This window comes from Corythoichthys intestinalis, chromosome 1 (assembly GCF_030265065.1).
Source record: "Corythoichthys intestinalis isolate RoL2023-P3 chromosome 1, ASM3026506v1, whole genome shotgun sequence".
In the NCBI taxonomy this organism is placed as follows: domain Eukaryota; kingdom Metazoa; phylum Chordata; class Actinopteri; order Syngnathiformes; family Syngnathidae; genus Corythoichthys; species Corythoichthys intestinalis.
The window spans coordinates 6,518,212-6,538,152 of NC_080395.1; the positions used below are offsets into that span (position 1 = coordinate 6,518,212).

The window sequence follows — 19,941 nt, forward strand, 5'->3', positions numbered from 1 at the left end:
TCGGGTTCGGGGATTGCCGCCACGACAGGCACCAACCACCTTACGGCCACAGCTCCGATCGGCCGCCTCAACAATGGAGGTGCGGAACATGGTCCACTCGGACTCCACCTCCCCCGGGACAAGGGAGAAGCTCTGCCGGAGGTGGGTGTTGAAGCTCTTTCTGACAGGGGATTCTGCCAGATGTTCCCAGCAGACCCTCACAATACGTTTGGGCCTGCCAGGTCTGACCAGCATCTTACCCCGCCATTGGAGCCAACACACCACCAGGTGGTGATCAGTTGACAGCTCCGCCCCCCTCTTCACCCTAGTGTCCAAAACATGCGGCCGCAAGTCCGATGACACGATTACAAAATCGATCATCGAACTGCGGCCTAGGGTGTCCTGGTGCCAAGTGCACATGTGGACACCCTTATGTTTGAACATGGTGTTCGTTATGGGCAATCCGTGACAAGCACAGAAATCCAATAACAGAACACCGCTCGGGTTCTGATCAGGGGGACGTTCCACCCAATCATGCCCCTCCAGGTCTCACTGTCATTAACCACATGAGCGTTGGAGTCACCCAGCAGAACGAGGGAATCCTCAGAGGGGGTGCTCTCCAGCACACCCTCCAAGGACTCCGAAAAGGGTGGGTACTCTGAACTGCTGTTTGGTGCATGAGCACAAACAACAGCCAGGACCCGTCCCCCCACCCGAAGGTGGAGGGAGGCTACCCTTTCGTCTACTGGGGTAAACCCCAGCGTACAGGCACCAAGCCGGGGGGCAATAAGTATGCCCACACCTGTTCGGCGCCTCTCACCGTGGGCAATTCCAGAGTGTAGGAGGGTCCAACACCTCTCGAGAGGACTGGTACCAGAACCCAAACTGTGTGTGGAGGAGAGTCCAACTGTATCTAGTTGGAACTTCTCTATCTCACATACCAGCTCGGGCTTCTTCCCCGCCAGAGAGGTGACATTCCATGTCCCTAGAGTTAGCTTCTGTAGCTGGGGGTCGGACCGCCAAGGCCCCCACCTTTTGCTGCCGCCCAAATCGCTACGCACCCGACCCCTTTGGCCCTTCCCACAGGTGGTGAGCCCATGGGAAGGCGGACCCACGTTGCCTTTTCGGGCTGTGCCGTGCCGGACCAGAGGGGAAAAGGCCTGGCCACCAGACGCTCTCCTTCGGGCCCCACCCCCAGGCCTGGCTCCAGAGGGGGGCCCCGGTAACCCGCGTCCGGGCAAGGGAAACTTAGATCCTATTATATTTTTCATCGTCTTGATTGTTCATTTTCCCATAATCCTTGTCGATCGCGGCGATGTGCTTATTATGTTGATTAAATCCAGTAGATTAGTTCATGAAGTGTTTCCTGGGAATGCGCGTTGTCCAAGTTCTGATCGCATCGTAGAAAAGATCTTGTCCAGGGCACTCAGTGACCAATTGACTAGTTCCATGTCTTTACAGAATGTCACAATACTACTGTTAAAAGTCAACTGTCTGCACACATACAGAACCAAATGATTATCTGTACTTGTGATATCTGGATACACCAGATGTAATTTTCCTTTTGTACAGTTCTTATCATGACCAAGAGTTCGAGGCAGCAACATACAGTGGGGCAAATAAGTATTTAGTCCACCACTAATTGTGCAAGTTCTCCCACTTGAAAATATTAGAGAGGCCTGTAACTGTCAACATGGGTAAACCTCAACCATGAGAGACAGAATGTGGGAAAAACCCCCAGAAAATCAAATTGTTTGATTTTTAAAGAATTTACTTGCAAATCATGGTGGAAAATAAGTAGGGTTGTTCCGATCATGTTTTTTTGCTCCCGATCCGATCGTTTTAGTTTGAGTATCTGCCGATATTTCCCGATCCGATTGCTTTTTTTTGCTCCAAATTCAATTCCAATCATTCCCGATAATTTTTCCCAATCATATACATTTTGGCAATGCATTAAGAAAAAAAATGAATAAAACTCGGACGAATATATACATTCAAATATATACATTCAACATACAGTACATAGGTACTGTATATCATCATAATAAACAAATGTTTATTATGACAATAAATCCTCAAGACGGCATTTACATTATTAACATTCTTTCTGTGAGAGGGATCCATGGATAGAAAGACTTGTAATTCTTAAAGGATAAATGTGACTTTGTACATTGTGACTAAATATTGCCATCTAGTGTATTTGTTGAGCTTTCAGTAAATGATACTGCAGCCATTCAACCCAAATGCATGATGGGAAGTGCAACCATGACTGGGCGTAGGGGCACCAATTGATGTATCTTCTCTGCGTTGGGAAAGCACATAGGGTGTTAAGAAAATGATCAACTACGACCTTTCTTCCTCACATTGCCTCCCACGTTAATTTTAATTGCTGAGAGAGGGAATGTAAGGCTTTAGCCAAATAAAAAAAGGCTCCAAAGATTGTCAAAATTCTCTCTACTCATTGTGCGCAGTGTTTAGCTCTATATATTGGTGAAACGGCGCCTTTATAGATTCAACGCGACAATGCGTGAGTGGGTCGTGCAGTGCTGTGTTAATTATTTAACGTGATTAATTAAGAAAAAATAATTACCGCCGTTAACACAATAAATTTGTTAGCCCTACTTTAGGCCAAAACTACTCTGGGTGAGTGTAAGACATTTTGTCTGTAACATTATATACAATTAGAAAACAATTTAATTTTTTTTTTTTTTTTTTTTTTAAAAAGGCATGTCTGATATTTTTTGCCTATTTCAATACTTTGAAAATGACGTGATCGGACCTGATCAATCGGCAGCTTTAAAAATAAGTATTTGGTTAATACCAAAAGTTCATCTCAATACTTTGTTATGTACCCTTTTTTGGCAATAACTGAGAAGTTTTCTGTAACTCTTCACAAGCTTTTCACACACTGTTGCTGGTATTTTGGCCCATTCCTCCATGCAGATCTCCTCTAGAGCAGTGATGTTTTGGGCAACACTGACTTCCCGCCACAGATTTTCTATGGGGTTGAGATCTGGAGACTGGCTAGGCCACTCTAGGACCTTGAAATGCTTCTTACGAAGCCACTCCTTTGTTGCCCTGACTGTGTGTTTGGGATCATTGTCATGCTGAAAGACACAGCCACGTCTCATCTTCAATGTCCTTGCTGTCGGAAGGAGATTTTCACTCAAAATCTCTCGATACATGGCCCCATTCATTCTTTAATCATTCTTTGCACAGATCAGTCATCCTGGTCCCTTTGCAGAAAAACAGCCTCAAAGCATGATGTTTCCACCCCCGTGCTACACAGTGGGTATGGTGTTCTTCGGATGCGATTTTCCTCCAAACACGAGAACCTGTGTTTCTACCAAAAAGTTCTATTTTGGTTTCATCTGACCATAACACATTCTCCCAGTCCTCTTCTGGATCATCCAAATGCTCTCTAGTGAACCGCAGACGGGCCTGGACGTGCACTTTCTTCAGCAGGGGGACATGTCTGGCAGTGCAAGAGTTGAGTCCCTGGCGGCGCATTGTGTTACTGATAGTAGCCTTTGTTACTGTGGTCCCAGCTCTCTGTAGGTCATTCACTAGGTCCCCCCGTGTGGTTCTGGGATTTTTGCTCACCGTTCTTGTTGTCATTTTGACGCCACGGGGTGAGATGGAGCCCCAGATCGAGGGAGATTATCAGCAGTCTTGAATGTTTTCCATTTTCTAATAATAGCTCCCACAGTTGATTTCTTTACACCAAGCGTTTTACCTATTGCAGTTTCAGTCTTCCCAGCCTGGTGCAGATCTACAATTTTGTCTCTGGTCTCCTTTGACAGCTTTTTGGTCTTGGCCATAGTGGAGTTCGGAGTGTGACTGACTGAGGTTGTGGACAGGTGTCTTTTACCGATAATGAGTTAAAACAGGTGTCATTAATACAGGTAACGAGTGGAGCCTCGTTAGACCTCGTTAGAAGAAGTTAGACCTCTTTGACAGCCAGAAATCTTGCTTGTTTGTAGGTGACCAAATACTTATTTTTCACTCTAATTTGGAAATAAATTATTTAAAAATCAAACAATTTGAATTTGTTTTTTTTTTTTCCACATTCGGTCTCTCATGGTTGAGGTTTACCCATGTTGACAATTACAGGCTATCTTTTCAAGTAGGAGAACTTGCACAATTGGTAGTTGACTAAATACTTATTTGCCCCACTGTAGTTCGCAATCTACCAAAAAACTCTTATAGTGACCAAAATGTGCCGTGGTGTAACGTACTCAATTGCTCCTAAAAATACAGCTACTGTTTATTGTACTCAACGCCTCCATAAATGTAACTGAATTTACCGAAATACTGAAGATGGCATTTGTTTTGAACATACGTTAACCTACGCTTCGGTCTCGTCACAGACTGAGAAGTTCTCAGGAGCGGTGCCGCGGTCTGACAGCCCCGCCCCCGTTTCCGCAGAGGAGGAGCACCGGAGTATGACCCTGATGCTGACCGAAGACGGACCCACGTCGAGACGCTCTCGCGCCGCCCGTGGTAAGACACCTTCCGACAATATTTCGAAGGAGCGCGCTAACCGCACGCTAACCGCCACGGCAGCTTCGTCCGGTCCGGCCGACCGGTCTTCGTCGCCTCGGGACGAAGACGCCTCGGACGACATCATGGAGCGTCTGGTCAAGTCGGTCACCCGCGACCCCGAGGCCAGGGCGTCCAGTCCTAAAAACAGGAAGCGCTCCCGGCTCAACAGGAAGTCTAGTAAGTGACCAAGCGGACGCGCCTTGGCGTTTTTTTTTTTTTTTTTTTTTTAAACCTGTCCTGTTCAGCTGTTTGACACAGAGAATGGAAGTCTAAGTGCCCGGATTCTGAACAGTTTTAATGTTTCACATGGAGAGTCTGACATACTCCCATTGTGATCCTTCAAAATACCTTTTTATTATGACAAAGCAGCGAACAGGAAGGGATTATGGGGGGACAGAAGAAAAGAAATACAAGAGAAGAAAGAAAAGAAACACATACACAAACAACAACAAGAAATACATTGAACATCTAAACTAGTTACTAATATGCTGGTGCTATCGTCAGCGAGATGTATTTCCGGTTTACACCATGTGGGGGCCAATTGGCCAGTGAAAGAGGAGAATGGGGGTGGGGGAGTCTATAAGACTATAAGCTAAGTGATTGAAAGGGGTAGAGTGTACACAAATCAGTTCTGTGATCTAGAACCCAGTAATCGTGTGAATCTCTTATGAGTGTAAGCCCGTTGGCGACCAACCCTACGCCGCCGCATCGCCAATCCCGGCACCGGAACCCCCAACCCGAGCATGCCCTACCACATCTAGCAGTTGGCGTGTTTTAAGTCCTCATTGATTGAGCTGGAATTTCTTTTTGGCATCCGTCCGCGTTGGTTGTATACAATCGCGAGTCCGTATGATCCGCTCGTCATCCGCCATTGATAGCGCTAGACTTCTAATCCATTGGAAGTGGGAGGGCTACAGCATTCATTCACTGCCTGCTTCCAATTGATTGGTCATCTACTATACAGTAGCGACATTTGATTTTTTTTTTCACTCATTGGCTGTAAATGACGTCCAATCCATTGAAAGTGGGAGGGTTGCCAAGGCAGCAAACGAACATTCATCTGACCTTTATAGAGTTGAGTAAATTACGGGGTATTTGAATCAGGGGAATTTCCATAGGATACCTTTTGGGAGTAATACACTAAATAGACATAAACTAAACTATGATATTAGCTATAAAAAACAAAAACAAAAAAAACTTATGTTGGTCTTAACAGGGTGCAGCTGGATCCAGCCATGTTAGATGAGTTATATTCACAATTGCCACTAGAGGGCAGTGTATCCACCCAAATCCTTAAAACTAAATACAAACACTTTCAAAACAAACTGTTACAAGTGGCGCCTCCAGAAATTTTTCACAGGGGTGGCCAGATGGGGCCACTTAAAATCTTGGGGTGGCCAAAACTAAAAGCCATAATTAATTTTAGGTTTTTATTATATTATTGCAGTTAAAAGGTCAGGGGAAAACTATCAGAAAGACTTAAGGACACGGCTACTGATATACTTTGGTGTATTGTATAATATTTGATGTTACTAATGATTTAATGTGCATAGTCCGTAACTGTCCAGTCAACATTTTGAGTTCCACAACAATTCTGTTTTATTGTGTTATGTACAGTGTTGTTAATCTTACTGAAAAAAAGTAATTATAGTTACAAATTACTTCTCCCAAAAAGTAATTGCGTTAGTAACTCAATTTCCTGAATGTAAGAGTAATTAGTTACTTGGCAAAGTAATTGGTGATAATTACTTTTTTTTTTTCCTCAAAAAAAAAAAAACATTGGCCACACTATGTGAAGTTTTTTGTGAAGGTTTTTGGTACAATTGGCCCGAGCCCAATTCTTTACCCTAATTTACCCTTTACCCTGAATCAACTGTTAAAAGTTGTTAAAATTGCTCCCATTATTGCATTAGTTCCCTTCTCTCTACTTTCGACATATGAAAGTTTTAAAACTGTTTCATCATTTAAAGATAGATTCAAGTCAAGATTTTGCCGATTTAGAAGTATTTTAGATAAAAAGTTACTTAGGTTCGCTAGGAAGGTTCTCTACAACAGAGCCGTCCTAAAAAGTCTACTGCTTTAAGATGGCGGCTGTCTACTAACTCATTTAGTGCCATGTCTGTCATTTTGCATCTAGTTATATCTATGTACAGTACGTGTGATATCTACCATGTCTACCATATCTACCATAACATGCGGGCGTAGTTTGTAGGCTATCGGCTACAACATGTATTATTGGAGCTACCTAGCATCGCGTTTGCTCGGCGTCACAACTTTCTTGCCTCCTCCCCACTCCTGCTCTGCTCTGTCGTCTCGGGGAGTCCGTCTCCCTCAGACTTTTCGACCAAAGTAGTAACGCATGCCTTTCCGTCCTCAGTAACGGTAACGGCGTTGCCAAGATGAGAAAAGTAATTAATTAGATTACCCACTACTGAAAAATATAACGCCGTTATATTGTAACACAGTTATTAACAACACTGGTTATGTATATATTAGGCATAAGGCATACATTTAACTAGGGCTGTCAAACGATTAAAATTTTTAATCGAGTGAAACACAGCTTAAAAATTCATTAATCGTAATTAATCGCAATTCAAACCATCTCTAAAATGTGCCATATTTTTCTGTAAATTATTGTTGGAAGGGAAAGATAAGACAAGACGGATATATACATTCAACATACTGTACATAAGTACTGTATTTGTTTATTATAACAATAAATCCACAAGATGGCATTAACATATTAACGTTTTTTCTGTGAAAGGGATCCACGGATAGAAAGACTTGTAATTCTTAAAGGATAAATGTGAGTTTGTATATTGTGACTAAATATTGCCATCGAGTGTATTTGTTGAGCTTTCAGTAAATGATACTGTAGCGACTTAAACTGTTCTGCCCAAATGCATGATGGGAAGTGGTGCAACCATGACTGTGTGTGGTGGCTGCAAATGCTATATGTTCTCTGCGTTGGGTACACTACAGGGTGTCATTCTTCCCCACGTCGCATCCCACAATATTTATAGTTGCTGTCGGAGAGATGACAAAGCTTTTGCCAATTAAAAGCACGGCCACAATGAATGCTTCTATCTACTCCACTCACTTGACACTGCCTCTTATCTCTGTATAGAAGTAAAACGAGGCCATTGTAGGCTGTTTGCGGCAATGCGTGAATGAGTCATACTGCGAATGCGTTAATTGCGATATTTTCACGTGATTAATTAAAAAAAAAAAAAACATTTCCGCCCGTTAATGCGATAAATTTGACAGCCCTACATTTAACAAAACAAAATAAATGCATTCATTTGGGATGAAATGCATAACTGATGCTACAACAATCTAATGATATACTGGCAAGCGGGGTGGCCAACAAAATTACGGCCACCCCCTGGGGGCGCCACTGACTGTTACAACAGCACTCTAACTCATTCACTCCCAGCCATTTTCATCCGGGCAAGCCCCCGTTGCTCCCGGCCGTTTTACTGGATTTTGACTGATTTTGCAAGGCCCACAGAAAATTCTGTTCTATTGCTATATAAACATGGAAGCCGCCAAAAGAAAGATGACTCTCTTCTTTCAGCAAGAAACAAAAAAGTTAGTTCAGATCTTGTATCCGTTCTTTAGAAATCGGCATTAAAATAGCGTAGTTTGAGCAATTTTCCAATTTCTAATGAAAAAACAGAGAAATTGAGCTTTTTGTAAAAACACATTTCAAACATAACTTTGCTTTAACACAGCTATTTTTTGTTGTTGCTTTTTTGACATCCCAAACATCTGAATCATGTTTTCCTTCTACAAAATAACATAAACAACAAGACAAATAGAGATTTTGATTGCAAAGTAACACTTTATTTACACATAACTAAACTATTGAACTGAGAGATGACGCTGTTGTGGCCGCAGCTGTATCGGCAGACGGGGTAAATTTTTCCCTCATCACACCTCCTGATAGATCATCAAGATGAATCTTTCTTTTGTAGTGACCATTACCTCATAACAGAATTCACCTAGGGAATCCAAGCGGTCCATATCATTCAGGGGCATAAAATACCACGTGTATTATGAAATAAACATGCTTTTTCGTGTCACAGGCACTTTAAGGTACCAGAACGCAAAGTACATATGACAGCGCAGGGATGACGAGACTGGCACAGGTCCCGGAACATACGCAGAAAATGGTGCTGAAAACAACACAGAAATGCCCACTTGCCATGCTGTGGGATTTACAAACCTCAATTTCAGGTATAAATGTTATGGCAACAATTTACAACTAGCCCTGCAAGCAGGACTCAACGGGCCCTCGGGAGTCCTGTGTTGATTTCTCCAATTTCTTTTCGGTATTTTTTTGGGGGGGGTCATTAGGTTTTTTTCCCTTCGAGGAGGAATCGGTCTCGTAAAAAAGGCCATTTCCTGATCCCAGCAGGGGGCGCCAGGCCTAATGGGTGGTATTTCAATGAAGACGAGTTCAGGCTGGGATACATCACGTACATGCCAAATATGAAAACGATTGAACGTTGTATAGGGGAGTTATTAGTCATTTTCTGAATTTGGTGTTTTGTCCAAAAAATGTCCGACTTTGGCATGATGAAAAATACATCGTATCTTTTTTTTCTCCTACAGATGAAGTAGCAGAATGTGAAGCAACAGCCTTAATGAGTCAAAGCAGTCTAACCAATTTATCCCTAAGTTATGTAATTGAAATGTACATAGTATTTTTTTCTCCCACAGAAGAAGTAGCAGAGTGTGAACCCTAACCCTAAACCCTAACCCTAACACACACAAAAAAAACGTGCCGCACAGGTCAGCCCGTGAATGAAAACTCACCATTTTGATATGTGCAAATTTTAGTGAGTTTTCGAGCATGTTCAGAACTTCAAATTGGCCATTTTTATTTGCCCTGAAGAAGCCCTAACCCTAAACCCTAACCCTAATCCCCAAATAAGCCTGACTTTGGTACTCCGCCCAGGTCAGGTCCGTGAATGAAAACTCACCATTTTGATAACTTAACATCTCATATGTCTCATGAAGAGTCTCACCAATTTTGAGGAGGATCCAACTAACTGCCTCGGCACAATGGCATCAAACTTGCACCCTGGTTTTCAACAAAAATTGCATGTTTTTCAATATTCAATCCAAAATAGCCAATTTCCTGTTGGGTTAGGAATATGGGTGCAAGAGACTTTTTGAAGTATTTTGGCCCAAGGTATCGACTCTCCAAATTTCATTGCTCTACGTTGAAAAAACCTAAACGGAGAGGCCTTTTTTAAAAATTCCAGGGGGCGCCAATGAGCCATTTTTTTGGCATTTTTTCACATTGCCAAATTATCGAAATTTTGCGAATCCGCATGTTTGTGGAAATTTTGGTGAGTTTTTGAGCATGTTAAGACCTCCAAATGGGCCATTTTCATTTGCCATGAAGAAAGAATAATAATCCTTTGCAGAACAATAGGGCCTTCGCACCATGTTGGTGCTCGGGCCCTAATTATTTAGGCTATACTCTGCACAGCATGGGTAATTGCCCACATAGCCACAAGTGGGACTTACAGTACACAGTCAGCAATTAGCTTCTCAACAGGTCTAACTTGTAAAACATAAAAAAAAAATCTGAGATTACAATAAATAACACAAATCTCCCGTTATTATTATTTATTAAAATAATGGGTGGGTTTGAGGAAGCTCTCTGATTGGTTAGTTGCCGTGCATTAATTACGAAATAGGTCAGATGATTAATACATGGCTAGGGCCTCATCACCGAATGTATCACTACGCCGTTATATTCGTGCCTTGAGTCTGTGGTTTACAAACATATATATCCGTTAATTATACTTCTATAATTATTCTCATAGCAAATTTCAAATGATGGTAAATTTTTATCCACAACATTGTTACCGGCATCCCCAAGGGTCCGCTGTCCAGTTTTAGAGTGACCGGCATTGCCAATTTGGCATAGAAGAAGTGGGCGAGCGTAAGGGGGAGAGAGAGGGAGCGAAAAGGAGAGTTGCGTGGGAGCGCTGTGTTGACTGGCTGACTGTCCCCTGCTGGTTTTTATTTAGTTAATAAAAGTCTTCATGCAGCAGCCATCCGAGGCGTCTGTGTTTTTATACACTACATGACCTCCCCGAAGGAGCGACGACAACGAGTCACGGAAATCGCGGGTCCACATATTATTATTTTCTATACACAATAAGTCCTGGATCTGCCCAAATAAAGTCCCGGAACACAGGTGCCGGATCTTGTTCAGACAGGATCCGGCACAAATTAACCCCTAGGAATACTCCAACCCCGCCCCGATGTATCGTTATTTTCCTTTTGTACAGTTCTTATCATGACCAAGAGTTAGATTGAGCCAGCAACATACAATGGGGCAAATAAGTATTTAGTCAACCACTAATTGTGCAAGTTCTCCCACTTGAAAATATTAGAGAGGCCTGGAATTGTCAACATGGGTAAACCTCAACCATGAGAGACAAAATGTGGAAAAAAAACCCAGAAAATTAAATTGTTTGATTTTTAAAGAATTTACTTGCAAATCATGGTGGAAAATAAGTATTTGGTCAATACCAAAAGTTCATCTCAATACTTGGTTATGTATCCTTTATTGGCAATAACGGAGGCCAAACGTTTTCTGTAACTCTTCACAAGCTTTTCACACACTGTTGCTGGTATTTTGGCCCATTCCTCCATGCAGATCTCCTCTAGAGCAGTGATGTTTTGGGGCTGTCGTTGGGCAACACGGTCTTTCAGCTCCAGCCACAGATTCTCTATGGGGTTGAGATCTGGAGACTGGCTAGGCCACTCCAGGACCTTGAAATGCTTCTTCCTTTGTTGCCCTGGCTGTGTGTTTGGGATCATTGTCATGCTGAAAGACCCAGCAACGTCTCATCTTCAATGAAAGGAGATTTTCACTTAAAATCTCTCGATGCATTCATTCATTCTTTCCTTTACACAGATCAGTCGTCCTGGTCCCTTTGCAGAAAAACAGCCCCAAACCATGATGTTTCCACCCCCATGCTTCACAGTGGGTATGGTGTTCTTCGGATGCAATTCTCCTCCAAACACCAGAACCTGTGTTTCTAACAAAAAGTTCTATTTTGGTTTCATCTGACCATAACACTTTCTCCCAGTCCTCTTCCGGATCAGCCAAATGCTCTCTAGCGAACCGTAGACAGGCCTGGACGTGCACTGGCTTCAGCAGGTGGACACGTCTGGCAGTGCAGGATTGGAGTCCCTGGCAGCGCGTTGTGTTACTGATAGTAGCCTTTGTTACTGTGGTCCCAGCTCTCTGTATGTCATTCACTAGGTCCCCCTGTGTGGTTCTGGGATTTTTGCTCACCATTTTTGTCGTCATTTTGACGCCACGGGGTGAGATCTTGCATGGAGCCCCAGATCGAGGGAGATTATCAGTGGTCTTGTATGTCTTCCATTTTCTAATATTTGCTCCCACCGTTGATTTCTTTACACGGAGCGTTTTACCTATTGCAGATTCAGTCTTTCCAGCCTGGTGCAGGTCTACAATCTTGTCTGTGGTGTCCTTTGACAACTCTTTGGTCTTGGTCATAGTGGCGTTTGGAGTGTGACTGACTGAGTTTGTGGACAGGTGTCTTTTATACCGATAATGAGTTAAAACAGGTGCCATTAACACAGGTAACGAGTGGAGCCTCGTTAGACTTCGTTAGAAGAAGTTAGACCTCTTTGACAGCCAGAAATCTTGCTTGTTTGTAGGTGACTAGGGTTGGTCCGATCATGTTTTTTTGCTCCCGATCCGATCCCGATCGTTTTAGTTTGAGTATCTGCTGATCCCGATATTCCCCGATACGATTGCTTTTTTTTTGTTCCCGATTCATTTCCAATCATTCCCGATAATTTTTCCCGATCATATACATTTTGGCAATGCATTAAGAAAAAAATGAATAAAACTCGGACAAATATATACATTCAACATACAGTACATAAGTACTGTATTTGTTTATTATGACAATAAATCCTCGAGACGGCATTTACATTATTAACATTCTTTCTGTGAGAGGGATCCACGGATAGAAAGACTTGTAATTCTTAAAGGATAAATGTGACTTTGTATATTGTGACTAAATATTGCCATCTAGTGGATTTTTATGAGCTTTCAGTAAATGATACTGCAGCCATTCAACCCAAAAGCATGATGGGAAGTGCAAACATGACTGTGCGTAATGGTACCAATTTATATACAGTGCCTTGCAAAAGTATTCGGCCCCCTTGAATCTTGCAACCTTTCGCCACATTTCAGGCTTCAAACATAAAGATATGAAATTTAATTTTTTCGTCAAGAATCAACAACAAGTAGGACACAATCGTGAAGTGGAACAACATTTATTGGATAATTTAAACTTTTTTAACAAATAAAAAACTGAAAAGTGGGGCGTGCAATATTATTCAGCCCCTTTACTTTCAGTGCAGCAAACTCACTCCAGAAGTTCAGTGAGGATCTCTGAATGATTCAATGTTGTCCTAAATGACCGATGATGATAAATAGAATCCACCTGTGTGTAATCAAGTCTCCGTATAAATGCACCTGCTCTGTGATAGTCTCAGGGTTCTGTTTAAAGTGCAGAGAGCATTATGAAAACCAAGGAACACACCAGGCAGGTCCGAGATACTGTTGTGGAGAAGTTTAAAGCCGGATTTGGATACAAAAAGATTTCCCAAGCTTTAAACATCTCAAGGAGCACTGTGCAAGCCATCATATTGAAATGGAAGGAGCATCAGACCACTGCAAATCTACCAAGACCCGGCCGTCCTTCCAAACTTTCTTCTCAAACAAGGAGAAAACTGATCAGAGATGCAGCCAAGAGGCCCATGATCACTCTGGATGAACTGCAGAGATCTACAGCTGAGGTGGGAGAGTCTGTCCATAGGACAACAATCAGTCGTACACTGCACAAATCTGGCCTTTATGGAAGAGTGGCAAGAAGAAAGCCATTTCTCAAAGATATCCATAAAAAGTCTCGTTTAAAGTTTGCCACAAGCCACCTGGGAGACACACCAAACATGTGGAGGAAGGTGCTCTGGTCAGATGAAACCAAAATGGAACTTTTTGGCCACAATGCAAAACGATATGTTTGGCGTAAAAGCAACACAGCTCATCACCCTGAACACACCATCCCCACTGTCAAACATGGTGGTGGCAGCATCATGGCTTGGGCCTGCTTTTCTTCAGCAGGGACAGGGAAGATGGTTAAAATTGACGGGAAGATGGATGCAGCCAAATACAGGAACATTCTGGAAGAAAACCTGTTGGTATCTGCACAAGACCTGAGACTGGAACGGAGATTTATCTTCCAACAGGACAATGATCCAAAACATAAAGCCAAATCTGCAATGGAATGGTTCAAAAATAAACGTATCCAGGTGTTAGAATAGCCAAGTCAAAGTCCAGACCTGAATCCAATCGAGAATCTGCGGAAAGAGCTGAAGACTGCTGTTCACAAACACTCTCCATCCAACCTCACTGAGCTCGAGCTGTTTTGCAAGGAATAATGGGGAAGAATGTCAGTCTCCCGATGTGCAAAACTGATAGAAACATACCCCAAGCGACTTGCAGCTGTAATTGGAGCAAAAGGTGGCGCTACAAAGTATTAACGCAAGGGGGCCGAATAATATTGCACGCCCCACTTTTCAGTTTTTTATTTGTTAAAAAAGTTTAAATTATCCAATAAATGTTGTTCCACTTCACGATTCTGTCCCACTTGTTGTTGATTCTTGACAAAAAATTAAATTTCATATCTTTATGTTTGAAGCCTGAAATGTGGCGAAAGGTTGCAAGGTTCAAGGGGGGCCGAATACTTTTGCAAGGCACTGTATCTTCTCAGCGTTGGGAAATAACATAGGGTGTTAAGAAAAAGATCAACTACTACCTTTCATCCCCACATTGCTTCCCACGATATTTCTAATCGTTGGGAGAGGGATTGTAAGGCTTTAGCCAATTAAAAAAAGGCTGCTCCAAAGGCTGCCAAAATTCATTCTACTCATTTTACGCTGCCTTTTAGCTCTATATACTGTATGAGTAAAACGGTGCCATTATAGATTGAACGTGACAATGCGTAAGTCGGTCGTGCAGCGCATGCGTTAAATATTGAAACGTGATAAATATAAAAAATATTAATTCTCGCCGTTAACGTGATAAATTTGATAACCCTACCTTAAGCTTGTGTAACACATTATGTCTGTAACGTTAAATACAGTTTAATTAAAATATATATATATATATTAAAAAAGGCATGTCCGATATGTTTTTGCTGATTCCGATATTTTGAAAATCACATGATCGGACCAGATCCCGATCGATCGGGATATCTTTATAGGTGACCAAATACTTATTTTCCACTCTAATTTGGAAATTCTTTAAAAATCAAACTGTGATTTTAAGTTTTTTTTCCCCCACATTCTGTCTATCATGGTTGAGGTTTACCCATGTTGGCATTTACAGGCCTCTCTAATCTTTTCAAGTCGGAGAACGTGCACAGTTGGTGGTTGACTAAATACTTATTTGCCCCACTGTATTTTATTACTCCTTAAAAAAGGTTTATATTTGCCAAGGGATGGGATGCTAACCCCGCTTGCTACTACGTACTTTGGGACTCACGGCCTTGTGGATTTGTTTTGGTCATAACATGCTAATCCCGTCCCTTTGGTCTCCTCATCCGCCTGTCTCGTCTCGGCGACATCGCGACGGCCATCTCCGCTCTCGTCCGTTTGACGACAAGCGATTACAGGTGGCCTTAGCCCGACTAACCCTAACCTTTGGAGAGAAAAAAAAAGTCACAGGTACGGACAGTACCTTCTTGGCAACCGTGGCAAAAGTCCTTGTTCTGTTCCTCTTAATGTTTGATTTTGCAACACCGTGGCTCCGTCTCGTCCTGTCCCGTGACCGACCCACTGACTGAAAAGTAATCTTGCACCTGTCTGCGTGGACCTGTACCGATAGCACCTATTTTGAATATATTTTTGCCCGTTTAATAGCAAATGACAGCATACTCGATAGGGGTGTGCCATCTTAAGCACCCCATGATTCGATTCGATTACGATCCAGGGTGCTACGATTCGATTACTGAACGATGATCATTGTATTGACGATTATCGCTGCATGGTACATTACTAGTTAATACAGTAGCCAAACAAATTTATGTCCATTATTTATTTAAAATATCCCAATGATTCAACGGGAACGATGGAAACATTCCCATACAAAAAAAGCTGCCCTTAAGCTGCTTTTTTGTATTAATTTTTTTTTACAAGAAAGTGCAAAAACATTAACCATTTTAAAGGGAGTACATATTTCTGTCAACAATACATTAAAATTGACATAGGTGGAATGAATTCCACATTTTCTGGAAACTGTCTTTAGGAATAAGACTTCTTTTAACCAATATACTTTGATCTCACAGATTTCTGTACTATTTCGCATGTTTGTAGTGTTACCGCTGTACTTAATCATGGTTTTACACATTCTCGAACTTTGAGGTAGAGATTGAAGTATGCGATGGAGCGCCATCCTGCTGCAGAATTTGTCCCTTTTTATGGTTAGGAATGTAAAAGGCAGACTATTTATGTTGCCTTCCACACTGCATAGTTTTAGTTTTTGCAAGGATATGTCACTGGTAATGCAACTGAAATGCAAACTGAACCTGTTTTCGAAGTAATTTGCCCAAGCGGTTCGGAGTTTCTCAAAAGCTACACTAGTGTCGACCAATCAGCTGCCTCTTGTGTCACCCACCTGTGCCTCATTGTCTTGTTACCCTGAGTCGGGGCTCGAGTTGATACCTCACAAGTGGAGCCGGGTCTCGAGTTGATACCTCACAAGTGGAGCCGGGTCTCGGGTCGTTGCCTCACGAGTGGAACCGGGTCTCGGGTCGTTGCCTCACGAGTGGAACCGGGTCTCGGGTCGTTGCCTCACGAGTGGAACCGGGTCTCGGGTCGTTGCGTCACGAGTGGAACCGGGTCTCGGGTCGTTGCGTCACGAGTGGAACCGGGTCTCGGGTCGTTGCGTCACGAGTGGAACCGGGTCTCGGGTCGTTGCGTCACGAGTGGAACCGGGTCTCGGGTCGTTGCGTCACGAGTGGAACCGGGTCTCGGGTCGTTGCGTCACGAGTGGAACCGGGTCTCGGGTCGTTGCGTCACGAGTGGAACCGGGTCTCGAGTCGTTGCCTCACGAGTGGAACCGGGTCTCGAGTCGTTGCCTCACGAGTGGAACCGGGTCTCGAGTCGTTGCCTCACGAGTGGAGCCTCGAGTCGCGAGCCGTTGCCTTACAAGTGGAGCCGGCTCTCGAGTCTGTGCCTCAAGAGTGAAGAGGGGCTTGGAGTTGTTGCCTCACGTGTCGTTCCGGCTCTCGAGTTGTTGCCTCACAAGTGGAGACGGCTCCTGAGTCGTTCCCTCATGAGTGGAGCCTCGAGTCTCGGGTCGTTGCCTCACGAGTGGAACCGGGTCTCGGGTCGTTGCCTCATGAGTGGACCCGGGTCTCGGGTCGTTGCCTCACGAGTGGAACCGGGTCTCGGGTCGTTGCCTCACGAGTGGAACCGGGTCTCGGGTCGTTGCCTCACGAGTGGAACCGGGTCTCGGGTCGTTGCGTCACGAGTGGAACCGGGTCTCGGGTCGTTGCCTCACGAGTGGAGCCTCGAGTCGCGAGCCGTTGCCTTACAAGTGGAGCCGGCTCTCGAGTCTGTGCCTCAAGAGTGAAGAGGGGCTTGGAGTCGTTGCCGTGTTGTGCCGGGCTTCGAGTCGTTCCCTCATGAGTGGAGCCTCGAGTCTCGAGTCGTTCCCTCACGAGTGGAGTCTCGAGTCTTTGCTTCAAGAGTGGAGTCTCGAGTCGTTGCCTCACGAGTGGAGCCGGCTCTCGAGTCTTTGCCCCAAGAGTGAAGAGGTGCTTCGAGTCGTTTCCTCACGTGTCGTGCCGGTTTTCGAGTCATTGCCTCACAAGTGGAGATGGCTCCTGAGTCATTCCGTCATGAGTGGAGTCTCGAGTCATTGCCTCACGAGTGGAGCCGGCTCTCGAGTCTTTGCCCCAAGAGTGAAGAGGGGCTTGGAGTCGTTGCCTCACGTGACGTGCCGGGCTTCGAGTCGTTGCCTCACGTGTCGTTCCGGCTCTCGAGTCGTTGCCTCACAAGTGGAGACGGCTCTCGAGTCGTTGCCTCAAGAGTGGAGTCTCGAGTTGTTGCCTCACGAGTCGTGCCGGGCTTCGAGTCGTTGCCTCACGTGTCGTTCCGGCTCTCGAGTCATTGCCTCACAAGTGGAGACGGCTCTCGAGTCGTTGCCTCAAGGGAGGAGTCTCGAGTCATTGCCTCACGTGTTATGCCTGCACTCGAGTCTTTGCCTCAAGAGTGGAGCCTCGAGTCTTTGCCTCAAGAGTGGAGCCTCGAGTCTCGAGTCTTTGCCTCAAGAGTTGAGCCTCGAGTCGTTGCCTCACAAGTGGAGACGGCTCTCGAGTCGTTGCCTCACGAGTGGAGTCTCGAGTCGTTGCCTCATGAGTGGAGCCTCGAGTCTCGAGTCGTTGCCTCATGTGTCGTGCCCGTTTTCGAGTCGTTGCCTCACGTGTCGTGCCTGCTCTCCAGTTGTTGCCTCAAGAGTGGAGTCTCGAGTCGTTGCTTAGGAGTGGAGCCGGCTCTTGAGTCTTTGCCTCAAGAGTGGAGTCTCAAGTCTCGAGTCGTTGCCTCACGAGTGGAGCCGTCTCTTGAATCTTTGCCTCAAGAGCGAAGAGGGGCTTCGAGTCGTTGCCTCACGAGTCGAGCCTAGAGTCCGAGGCTGCAATTTTTTTCTTCAAGTCCGAGTTAAGTTGGGAGTCATCAAATTTACAAGTCCAATTGTCTGGCAATTGGGTCTTTTTCCGCTAGCCAGCCCGCCCCTGACTCAACACATTTCAAAGAATGCTAAGAATCAAAGTGCGTCGGCTATGCGGCCAAATGTTCACATGTTTGAAAAAAAAAAAAGACAGGAGTAGTCTGTGTGGGGAGCTTTGCCAAGTAAACTCCAATAGAAAAGGAAAGAAAATGTGACGAGTTTTGACATGAGTTTCTTATGTGCAGTGAGGAGGACACTGAAGAGCGGCTTGAGCGCCGAGACGCAACGTGCTTTGGGACTCCAAAAGAGCGGCGAGGATGTCTGACAGCCGACGGATGGACAACACCTTCAAATGAATTCCCCCCCCCCCCCCCCCCACCTTTGCACGTTTTTTTTTTTCTTTCCTACTCTTGCTCACTTTTCCCCACCCTACACTAATAAATAAATGAATATTTATGAAAATGAATTTTGCATACACTTGAATGTGATCAACCCAAGGGCGTATGCTTGCATAGGGACAGTTGGGACATAACTCTGTCAACTTTTCAGGATGCTCAAATTGTCCCTACAAACTTTTAAGCAACCTTATTTGCATCATATTGTGACTTCAGTCATATAGGTAATTTAGATTGTCTCCCCATGTGCTGTAAGGATGTAATTGATCCTACCATTATTAAGTGAATTATTTTCATTATGTTCAGACTTGCATTTACCCCTTTTCACTGCTGAGTGTGCCAATCCATTTTTTCCCCTCAAATGCACGTTTGATTGGCTGATGACTTACCCACCAGCCACTGTACATAATGTAAAAAGATGTCAAAGTTGCGGAGGTGGGGAACACACCACAAATTTTTCTACTGAAAGTCCGACCTGTATCAGCGTTAGCATAACATTAAACTGTGAAATTGCTAACCTGCAAAAATGTATTTTCTACTGTTTACGTTAATTAAACTGTGAAAAATGTAGTGAACTGAGGTTTATCTCCCCCCCCCCACAATTTTCATTTTTTATTTTATTTATGTGGTTTTAAAGCAGCCCAAAGTAGCTTTCATTTTTTTGAGTTTGGCTGTGCTTGTTGACAATAGCAGTAGTGTCTTACCTGAAGGAAGGCTGATTTTTAAAATTTTTGTTATTCCCTGACTGAGGTTTTTTCAGTTATATTTAATTTATATATATTTAGATATTATATATGTTAATTTCTCAACAATGTTGAGTGGTCTTAAGTCAAATGTTTTTTTTTCTTCATTCCTGAATAGTTGAGATTATTAACAAGTTTGTATTGTGTATTTTAATATAATTTGAGTTCTAATATTGAAATATAAATTCGCTAATTAAATTCAGACATTTATTCAGGATGTTTTATAACGGTTTTAGTTTTTAATCAAACGTTGTATCACCTGAATTAATATATACAATTGTATGAAAAAGTATCTGAACCTTTTGGAATTTCTCACATTTCTTCATAAAATCACCAAATGTGATCTGATCTTTGTCAAAATCACACAGATGAAAAAACAGTGCTTTAACTAAAACCACCCAAACATTTATAGGTTTTCATATTTTAATGAGTATAGCATGCAAACAATGATAGAAGGGGGGGGGGGATAAGT

General features: G+C 43.6%; 1 protein-coding gene across 4 annotated transcripts in view; it reads left to right on the forward strand.

The window, feature by feature from the left end:
* fhod1 (formin homology 2 domain containing 1) overlaps positions 1-19,732 on the forward strand; it is a 77,151-nt gene extending 57,419 nt beyond the window's left edge. For 2 of the 4 annotated variants that reach the window (XM_057844858.1, XM_057844873.1), the window contains exons 21-23: positions 4,350-4,482; positions 4,546-4,701; positions 18,577-19,732. In XM_057844858.1, coding sequence (XP_057700841.1) covers positions 4,350-4,482; positions 4,546-4,701; positions 18,577-18,656 — 369 coding nt within the window. In that variant the 3' untranslated portion in view covers positions 18,657-19,732. The remainder of the gene's footprint in view (positions 1-4,349; positions 4,483-4,545; positions 4,702-18,576) is intronic. The other 2 variants (XM_057844866.1, XM_057844880.1) reach the window with 2 other exon arrangements.
* The last annotated feature ends 209 nt before the right edge of the window (positions 19,733-19,941 follow it).